Consider the following 11,215-nt stretch of genomic DNA (forward strand, 5'->3'; position numbering starts at 1 on the left):
CAATTTTAGGATAATAAAATTAATAAAAAGGAATTTTTATTTTAAAAATATTACAAATTATTAAAATATATAATTCAAATTATTATTTAATAACTAGTAAAATTATAAAAATAATGCCTTTGAAATTTTTTCAAGTAGAAAAAATATAAATTTTTATTTATTTTATTCATTTTAAAATTAATAAATTAAAGTATTTTTAAATAATTTTATATTAAATTTAAATTTTTTAAAAATAATATATTACTATTTAAAAGATAAATATATATCAAAATTTTTTAAAAAATAAATTCTCGCTAATAATATAATTTTTTAAAAAAATAAACATATTTTAAATTTAAATTAATAAATAAAATAAATTATAATTTTTATATTAATCTTTAATAATATCATTATTAAAATTAGAAGAAGGGAAATATGTAAAACAGTTAGAAACTGATACTTGGGTACACAAAATTAAAATCGATTTCTGTCCATAAATAAATACAAAAAACAATAAAAATAAAACTAAAATTTATCTACTTTGTCCTATAAAATTGCTATTAAAAATGTTATTTTAATATCTGTAAATATTTTTTTATAAAACTTTATATAAAAATAAAAAATATAAAAATATTTATACATCTAGAATATGTGAATAAGATCTTCTAAATAAACCTCAAATTTATCAGTTTATATTAAAATAATAAGATCAGCCCCCACAACTAGGACTGTAATTTTTGTCCTTTCAAAAGGAAACAAAAAACAAAACAAACTGATGTAATATATAAGATTAAACTACTCCTGCCTTTTTCTTTGTCTTCTACCTCATCAACCAAAACTCTCTGTAATTCAGATCAGAAAAATCTCATTTAAACATTGAAAAATCTACATTCTTTTTACAAATACAAAAAAACAAAAACAAAAAACTAAACCATACAAATTTCTTGCTATTGCTTTCTACAACAAAACCTAAGTGGGAGTAAATTTTCAAATACTAAACACTTGAAAAGGAGGAGTTGACATTTGACCTCACGGCGGCAGAGCAATTTTTTACCATGTTACCAACTAGTTTAAAAGGCCAGATTTCCTAACTGGAATATCTCCAATGGCAGCCATGCCTGCTTTTTTTCTTCAAGTATATCAGACCAACTACTGCTGTAATTTTTTGCCTGGTAATGAAGTTAGAATTCCTTCTGCCTACAGCCTCTCTGTTCTACATTACAGCATTTGATGAAGACATTTTAAGGAATCGGTGTCTAACTGCTAAAGGAGCTTGTTTCTTTAGTTGCTTACGCTTTATGCGGGCTGCAAAATTGGAGATGATATCCGGTTCGTGTGAATCTGTATTTCGTAGAAGAAAGGTATGAACATAAAAATCTGACAAATAACTAAGGTAAGACTTAGTTTAAGCATTCCCGTTGTCCGAGCTGCTACAAGCTTGATTTTGAAGGACTGAGTTCCCAAAATCTCCATCCAAGCTCATCTGCTGCACTTCTTGCGGCGACAAGATCTTGATGCAACGTACACAATTTACGAACTCCCTGAAATTTTTCCAAACAGAATTTTAAAATATAGATTTGACTCAATAAGAAATTATGTAACTTTCATGTGGTAGAAACAAAGCAATTTTGGACTGGTGCTTAGCAATATCTATTATAAATGCCAAGAATGCATAACACAAAGCATCTCATAAACTTCACAAGATAATTGGTTATAATTGATCATTTAGCACCCAATGAACTTGGGGAGAGAAACTTTATAATTTCAGAATGGATTATTGCTAAAACACAAATACTTACGACAATGCTAGTCGTAATCAATTGTAACCGATTATCTCATAAACTTAAGCTGATAAAAAATAGTATAATCCATTATTTATATATTAAAATGTCATGTACAAAACTGCTAGACTAAATGGATTAACCAAGCACAAGTTTCTAACACTCCCTTTGGCTCTAATTTCATGTTAAACAATCAATTGCAATCAATTCTTCCAAAAGTTCAGTTGATAAGAAACTGACCAATCAATTATTGTACGGTAACACACAGCAAATCACCATAAATAATGTGAACTATCAATATTGAGTAAGTCTTGAACAGAATGCAAAGAGGATAAGGGAACATAAATTAAAAGAGGGATCAAAATGACTTACTCCCAAGGGTCATCTCCTACGAGCAGAACATCATTCTCATGATCTACATATACAAGCTTCCAACCAATTCTTCCTCGGTCTTCCAATTGCCCCTCGATACCAAACCTTCGAGCTAGATCCTGCTTAAGCTCATCATAGCCTGAATAACGGGTAATATCAATTGATCTCCCAACAGCTCCTCGCTTATACACCTTCATTTAAAACATGGCCAATTTAAAACCCTTGCATGTATTATAGAAAGAGAGATGGCAAACAAACGATTTAACACATTGAAATGTGTTTATCTAGAACAGCAAACCTTGGTATATGTCCGCATTCTCTGAAATTGTGGTGGGGGAGCCCATGTGCTCCGGTTCAAGAAACTGGCATCATTTATGGTGGAGTCAATTGAATTAAATGTCATATCTGGAACTCCAAACGACTGAGAAACAATTGATGAGGAAAGCTCCTGCTGAGCATCCTTAGAGCTTTCATAGTTGGCAAGCATGCCTCCTGATGAAAGAGTGTTTGAGAAATCCTTTGCCAATCCTCCTATGCCCTTTGTCAATAAAGAATCATGATTCATGGGCACTGCCAGTTGACCATCAACATTACTTCCATATGGAATGTTGTTCCTTAAATCTGCTTGAACTTCTCCATCTTGATTAGGGTCCCTCATCAACATTGATTGCGGGTTGTAAGTAAGCGAATTATTATTAGTCTGTAGATGGATGTCATTCTGAGAGAGGCAAACCGAAGTTGAAGATGACGTGTCCAAATAATCCATATGTGGAGCATTGCCATTAAGATATGTTTGCGGAGCTAAAAATCCTTGGCTTTGACTCTTGGAGATGTTCAGTGAAGGCTTAACATCAGACTTCTGTGGCAAGTCTTTAACCATATTCACATTGGATGAAACAGTTTCCAAGGCATTAGGATTCAATAGCATGGCTGAGGACTGGGCCATGTCCTCCCCCAGTGTTGTGTTTTTGCTGGCACGATTGCTTACCAGAGTCTGGACATTCGGACAGTTGTTTGTGGAAGGAGAAGTAGAACAAGACGGAACATCATCAGTGATCACAGACTGCCCAGCTCCTGCAGCTCCTGTCATCATACTGCTGCCATTCATGGAGAGCTGATTGGTTGTTACCGTTGAGCAAAGTCCCACATTTCCAGGCAATTCAGAAAATCCAGAAGATTGTTGTTGCTGAAGCTTCAGCTGCTGTGGAGTTTGGGAGAACCGAATATTTGTTTGGCTATTACTCTTTGTCATCTGGTTTGGAATAACATTCGACTGAGGAAGTGAGGTGGTTGCTGCATTAGGTATTTCCATCATTTGGCTGGGTACCACGGACCTAGGGTAGCTTTGGGATGCATCCAATAGCTGCCTCTGCGGATCCTGAAGTTGGGGAAGTTGAGCGGGCTGTTGCAATGTCGATTGCTGGGCTAAAATTGCTTGCTGCTGCTGCTGAAGCTTCTGCAGCAGCTGAAGTTGAATCTGACTGTCAGACATTTGTAAATGCTGGTTTACTTGATCACTCAGCTGGGGTTGTGTCAAGTTCTGTTGCTGATTAAGGGCCACCATATTCTGTTGTTGCTGTTGCTGTTGCTGTTGCAGTTGCTGTTGCTGTTGCGGCTGCTGCTGTGGCTGCATGTTCTGGGGAAGGTTTCGAGAAAGCTGGTGGCTAGATAGTTGCTGCTGAAGAATATTATTACCCTGGACCAAAGTTTGAGGTTGCAGGATTTGAGCTTGAACTTGACTTGAGGGTAGAGTTTGAGTAATTATATTTTGCCTTGCTTGCTGCGTAATATCACTTAACTGCTGTTGTGGCTGCATAACAGAGCCTAGTGGTAACATTGTAGATGGTAGCTTGGGCAGCTGATCCAAGTGTTGCGCTTGCTGAGGCAACCTCTGGGCATTGAACTGCAAATTGCTCGCCTGAGGGATTTGAGGCGTGGAAAAATTCAATTGGCGGGAAAGATCTGTTCCACCAAGGTTCTGTAGAACAGATCCAGACAAGGAATTTATGTAGTTTTGCTGCACTGAGTTAGCCAGCGAAGTGTTTTGCTGCATGTTCATCCATTGTACCAAGCTCAGGCCAGGCAGAGCTTGGGTATCCCTCACGCAGAGATCATCCCAGGGCATACTCCTCTTGAATACATTCTCTAAGTCTGAGGATTCATCATCTACAAATAAAAAACAAAAGTCAAATGCATTCTCACCAAAACTTTTTAACTAACAAAGCCCAAATCAGTTGGATATAAAACTTATTTTCATATCATGAAAGAACCAATTTAATGCCTGTGTAAAGAAATGATTGTGAAGCATTGGCATTTGTAGATTTATCATCTGCAAAAGAGTCACTATAAAGCTAGAATGTTGAGAAGGTCCGTATTCCTGGTCACATAGGTTGCTTATATGGAAGAAACTACTACGTAACAATCAGCCCGATTGAAATGGCTGAAATAGAAAAGCATTTTAAAAAACTAAACAAAAGATTTGCTATGTAGCTTGATAGTAGAGAAGGCCTGTATACCTGGCATTCCTGGTTGCCTTGGACGCTTTGACCTGAAAAATGGTGGAGGGCAGATGAAAAATGGAGCTGTCACTGGTTCAATTTCCCAGATCGAGACCCGATTCCGCCTTTCTCCGGCAGTTGACTCATCCCAACCAACCTGCCCATATTTTGAAACTAAATAAGAAAAGCTAAACATCATTGGATAAACTATTGATACCATGAGGCATACCTGCAAATTTCGCCACTGTGAGTTCTTCCATCTTACAGGATCGAGATCACTAATGCCTGTAATTGTACCCATGTACCTGAAAAACAAACATTCTGGTCATTTCAGTTTCCAAACTAGTGTTATCGAAAACCATTTTCATCCTGATCTAGGAAGAAAATTATCTTCTGGTGCTAAAAGAAACAACCTAAGACCAAAACAATATGGTCTCCAGAGATTTAATGCTACTGTCTTCAGAAACTAAAACTGATAAAGAAAAATAACTCCCCAAGCCTTATAGCACTCGTTTTCCGTGTTCTGACTTTTACTACATATACTTTAAGTTGCTAATGCCAACAAAAGACTAATCATAACATAATGGATAAACAGTCAAGTACACCTACCTTCTTGTTCCAGAATCTTCAGTTTCAAAAATCATCCGAAATCGCATTCCAAGTGATATTTGGTTGCCATACACTGCTTTGTAGTACTTGGCTAAAGGTATAACAAATTCTGATGGACTAGCCCTGCAAAAATGAAGATAAATTTCAATATGTGTTCAGTGGTAGGATTTTGATGTATCATTACATAATATTTCCATGACAAGTAGCAATCTGAATAGTGCAAAATATATGTGTCTGCATAACTGAGGTAAAAGATACTAAAAAGGGGAATGCCACTGACCTTGGATTATAAAATACCGTAAAGGGGCTATTGTTTGCTGCTGCATGAGCAGCTGCTGCTAGGATCCCTATATGCATGCTATCACTTGATAATACAGATGAAGATAGATTGGTAGGTTGCCTGTTGGCACGTCTTATGCCCAAAAGAAGCTGCTGTTTTTCGTCCCTGATCATCAACATCAAAATGGGAAAAATGACAAAGCAGATTTCGGAATTCTCCAAAAAGGAATAAAGTGAAAACATGATATCTTAGCCTCCAATCCAGATATGAAACATAAAACCAAGAAAGCTGAATTCATTACCATTACCTAATAAATAATACTGAATCACCCGCAAAAAGTCGCTTTCCACTAACAAATAAACTCCAACCGGTTGTAAGCAGGTGGCGTTTTGGTTGTCCTGTGTAATTAGGAATCACAAGATAATGAGAAAAAAGACTTTCAGGAAAAGAACGACTAGTAAAAGCAAATTATGGACTTCAGCAAAAAATTTAAATAGTTTAAAGTACCGCGATATATGTGCCGGAATGTCCACACATTATCATGCAAATCCCTCGCTACAAGTTCTTGAGCAGGTGGGGTCATAGAGAAATCCTAAAAATGCAATAGGAAACTGTTAGGTTCTGGACCACCCCAAGAAAGCTTCAGAAATGGAAAAGCCACTTACAAGAGAAGGGAAGATCTTTTCAGCTGCCCGACGTGGCACAGAAAAACCTCCATGAGTGCTCGTATCACTAGCAGTTAATGTCTTGCAGAAAAACTCTGTTTGTGGCTTATTTGTTCTGAGTGAAAGATCTGATCTCAATAAAGCATCCTTGTCAAACTGCACAGAAGGTAAGATGGCTTGAGATGTGCTCATGGACAACCAACATTTTGTCTCAATTTTGTTTTATTTCTTATGGTTGCCAATGACAAGAGGAAATATTGAAAGCACGATTTGCATCTCAGAAAAACTCTTTGTTATCAGAAAGGAAATACTTACAGAAGGAACAGGCTGAAGAGTCATTTGAGCATACACCTCATCCGTCTCCAGGTCTGCCTGCAAAATCAAACAGGTCGGGTTGTAACTAACAAATACTGGGAAAATATGATCATTTCTCGAATTTAAAAAAAAAAAGAGCAGTTATTGTACATGCAAGGTGACATTATGAAGCAAACAGAGAAGCTTAGACGGAAGATTTGGGTAGTTTGGGATTTGAGCATCTACATCCTTCTTCATAGATGCAGCAACCTGCCAAACGACCAGGACAGAAAATTACAAGTGAATAAGTGAGTAGACGAATAGAGATGACAAGCAAAGACTAGTACAAACTTTTAGGAACACATAAAATCATTCAGAAAATTAATTTCACAACAAATGAAGTTAAATATCCAGATCATGTTGGACGAGTGTTGAACACCTGGCAAAACTAGCAACACAACAAATACTACCAAATCTAGGATTAAAGCATATTCATGAGAATAAGGCAAAATGCTAATTCACCAAGAAGTAGAAAACCGTTGGGAAAACTTCCATGACAAGGCATACCGCATAAGCATCATTTCTTTAACCACTGTTTATTAACATTACCTTCCTGCAGTGTGATAAAGAGACTTCCTTCTAATAAACCATTAGATACCTCAAGGGCTCAAGAGCAGGAGTTGGAAAAACCTACTCATGGAGTCTAACTCGTCTGTGCTCTGGAAACACCTAACAAATACTCCTCTCTTTTTGGAGAATTTCACAATAAGCTCAAACTCACATCAGCATTTGTGAGGACTAGCATTCTCACAGATAAAAATTTAATATTTAAAGAATCACAATTTTCAAAATTTACAATTTAACAGTGACAAGAACAGTTTATAAAATTAATCTTGTAACATCAGGCTACCAATGAAACGACCCTATTCTTTTTTTGTTAATTTGGAATTGCCAAATTAAATTTCACATCAGTAGATTAAAGATTTAGGACAAAATAAATAATTTTTTATGCATGGAATTAATTTCCAAAAAAAGGTCTTAAAAAAAACTAAATCAACAATCATAATCTGATAATAGAGGAAGTGTTTCAGATAATAAAAACCCAGAACTCAACTAGCATTAAATTAACAAACAGCACCCAGTTACTACCACAAAAGTGGTGAATGATATGCAGATACACTGAAACGGCGCACAATAGCAGAACTCACCACAACAAAAAAAAAGGAAAGGTTAAATCTTTAAAACTAAATCCAGGTTACTGATGAAAGAACAGAAAATAAGGGAACACTGAAGAAAAGCTAGAGGTGCAGGATAAGTGGATGCACCAAGATGGTGCATAATAGCAGCTAACCGCAAACAGACCTGTTCACTGTGGCCCTGAGGGAAGTAGACGACGTGGGTCCCAGCAGCCGGCAAGTTAACCAGCGGCCCTGCGCACGCTTGCCATAGCTCCGGGTTTATGCTCTTCTTCTCTCCTCCTACTGCTGCAGCAACACCATGTGTCATAAACCTATTTGTCAGTCCTGGTGATTCTATCATTCCCTCTATTTTCTTGTTTGTTTTGCGAGAAACCAGAAAAAAAAATATGGAAGATTTGGACTCTTAGACCATCAAATTAAAAGGAAAAAGAAAAAGAAGAGATGCGTCATCGAGTTATCCCTGTGGTAACGCAGATGAGGTATTTGTAAGCATAAAACAAAAGAAGCTAAAGGGTCAAATTTCTTTTTTCCCTCTGCCTTTGAAGGACTTTGATTGGAAGCTGAGAAAAATAAAAAGCCAGAAAAAAAAACCGGCACTAACAAAGCTGACAAAGCTCTAAAGAGAAAAGACAAAACCATAGAAGCATTTCGTCACCGAGCCATCGGTTCTCTCAAAGCTCCTTAGCTCAGTTTGTCAACTCGAGTACACATACAAAGATACGGAAACTCTGATAAACAATCAGTATATAAAGATGTGGAGAAAGAGGAGTGTGATATTGCTGTGTCTGAAGAAACATAGAGAAAGCTGACCTTCAGCCGGATTAGGTGCGGCAGTGGCAGAAACAGGACCGGCTCCGTTAGCTGGCATCTTCATTTAATTTACACCTGGCAATTTTCTCGGGAAAATTGACCGGAAACTTTCACCTGAGATTCATTTCGACTTTTTTCTTAAAGTGGGTAATGGGAAATCAGCTTTGCAATTGCTTTTTTGAGCTCTCAGTTGGAAACTACGAAGACCCAATCAAGGGAAGATGAGGGGTTGAACTCAGATCAACTCCGGGAAAAGCAACAAAAAAAAAAAGGAGCTGATGAGTAAAGTCAACGAATTCCGGCGAGAAAAACAGACGCCGGCGACCGGAAGAAGGAAATTACGGGGAGATGAGAGAGGGGTTCTGTTAGGATTCTGAGAGACCAAATGCTGAAGCTTTGCCCCCTATCTTCCCCTACAATGCCCAGACATTTCCATTACTTTCCTTTCTCTTCTCTTTCTCTCTCTGTCTGTCTTCTTCTGTTTCTTGAGAAATCAGAATACCCTTTTCCACTCTCTTTGTCTACTTTCTCTCTCTCTCTCTATCTTTTGAATTTGTGCCTTTTGTGTTTTTTTGTTTATTTTCTTGAAAATGGCACTGACTAATACAACACCCTCTGGTGTCTGATTGACCTCTGAGGAGCTAAGAAAGGGGAAAGAGGATGGTCTTTTTTCTTTTTTTAATAATTATATGCCTGTAATATATTATTAATGTGTAATAATTGTATTATTTTTTTTTTGTAATTTATTACCATTTATTTTTCTATTTTTTAGTGAAAATTACTTTCTAATAATTATTAATTTATTAGCATTTATTTTTCTAAGTTAACTACATGCTTTTTTTAACACACGTAGTTAATTGTTAGTTGTTAGTTTTAGTAGAAACTTATGTTCAAGGGTATGTAGATTTTATAAGTAATTTATTAAATGATAAAATAAAATGCTTTTTATTTATTTTTTTTTTAAAGTCACTCATAAATAATATACTTTTTATATTATAAAATTATAATAAAATAATTTTACATATCAACTTCCAATTATATGATATTGTATTTTTTTTATTGATAAATATAGATACAATTAATTTCTAATTTTTATATAGCAAGTGACTAAATTTATGGAAAAATTAAAATAAAAACTCGATAAATTTAAACTAAATACTTAATTTCATTTCACTTTTTTTTTTTAAATTTTATCTCTAATAAAAATTACCTCCCTTGGTAACCGCGGTTAATTTTTTCATACGTGTGCATGGTTGAATTCCAAAAATGCCCTTCTCTTTTCAAGTAACCCGTGATTGTCATGCGTACATTGACCACTGCGTTGAGTCTTTGACCGTCACAATCACTTATTGGAATTTCCATTATCTTGTTTTTGCTATGAATTAATTATTAATAAAAGTATAAAAGTTTTTATGGATGTATATTTCTATTTTAATTTTTAATTCAATATATAAATCCAAATTTCATTTATCTTGAACAAAATTAATATATATTATGGTTTTCAAAATAATAATGAACCTCCCCATTTCAAATTATGAAAAAAATATATATAATTTGTATCAAGGCTTAAGCAATAATATTAAATTTTTATGTAGATTTAACAAATAAAATATATTTACTTAAAAATATGCAACAAAATATTACTTCTAGATATGATATTTTTATTTTTATTTTTTTTTTTATATTATTTAATCATATCAAATTTTAATTTAACAATTTAATCATATAAAAATTTATGAATTTTTTATTATACAATAAATTTAAATTTTTATTCTACGTATAGTTGACAATTTATTTTAATTATAATTGGGTCTTTTATGAAAAATAAACATATCTTAAAGAAAATTCCAAAATAAACTTTGATTTATCATGCAAATTATATGATTAAATATGAAGTGTTAATTTTGGTACTATTCATATTAATTTCAACTCTGAAGCCGTGTATTACAAGTAAAAATAATTACCAATAATAATAAATACAAACGAAAGTCTACATTTATGAACTTCAAATGTAGTTATTACAAAAATCAATGGACGTGTGAAAAAAAAGGTGTGTCGTAGAAGAATAATATTTGAGTAGATAAATTAAATCAACATATTAAATTTTAAATATTTGTTTAATTTTTGAAATTCACTATACATCAAATCTTAATATATATTTGATTATTTTTCACATCATATATATATATATATATATAGCTTTTAACTCATTCATTCAATAATATTTTTAAGACCAATAATTAAAATAATATTACATTCAAATTTTAATAATTCTTATTATTTTCTTGCCCCTTAATAACCTAATTCAACCCAGTTGATTGTGTATTTTTTTTTTAATTATTATCATTGTATACGTATATAGTTATAATTTTAAAAATATTTATAGGGCTAATTACATATTTTAAAAAATAAATAAAAAAAAAGAAAATAGTTAAATTTCTCCTATAGCTATCAGGTCATTTTCTAAGGGCATGTTTGGTTGAAAAAAGTTAAAATATAATAGAAATGGCAAATAAGATCACAATCAGGTGGGTGTGGAGAATCCTCTAACCCCATAAATTGTGTTATCAGGTCATTTCTTGTCCACGTCTCACAACCCTAATATTTTGTCCAGTTTTTATGATGTCATCTTTTTTTTTTCAATTTATTTTTTTTAATCATTTAGATAATAATTCAAATGGTAAATATATATATATGTGTATATATATATAGTAGTTTAAGGTACTAG

The 11,215-nt window shown here is 33.8% G+C and overlaps 1 protein-coding gene across 2 annotated transcripts; it reads right to left on the minus strand.

The window, feature by feature from the left end:
* Window positions 1–827: 827 nt before the first annotated feature.
* Window positions 828–9,098, minus strand: LOC110809817 (auxin response factor 19-like). Of its 2 annotated transcripts, none has more exons than XM_088208714.1 (14): window positions 8,488–9,098; window positions 7,841–7,959; window positions 6,650–6,748; window positions 6,500–6,556; window positions 6,185–6,340; window positions 6,027–6,111; window positions 5,827–5,917; window positions 5,520–5,684; window positions 5,240–5,362; window positions 4,860–4,935; window positions 4,649–4,787; window positions 2,431–4,298; window positions 2,133–2,323; window positions 828–1,520 (listed from the first exon to the last, which is right to left on the minus strand). In XM_088208714.1, exons 1-14 carry the CDS (start codon window positions 8,549–8,551, stop codon window positions 1,385–1,387), a joined length of 3,369 nt encoding a protein of 1,122 aa, XP_088064840.1. In that variant the 5' UTR covers window positions 8,552–9,098; the 3' UTR covers window positions 828–1,384. The 2 variants fall into 2 exon arrangements, with proteins under 2 accessions (XP_088064840.1, XP_088064839.1); XM_088208713.1 differs by having other exon boundaries at window positions 7,841–7,962.
* Window positions 9,099–11,215: the final 2,117 nt, after the last annotated feature.

The sequence above is a fragment of the Carica papaya genome, chromosome 7 (assembly GCF_054855325.1).
Source record: "Carica papaya isolate Zhongbai chromosome 7, ASM5485532v1, whole genome shotgun sequence".
NCBI lineage: Eukaryota > Viridiplantae > Streptophyta > Magnoliopsida > Brassicales > Caricaceae > Carica > Carica papaya.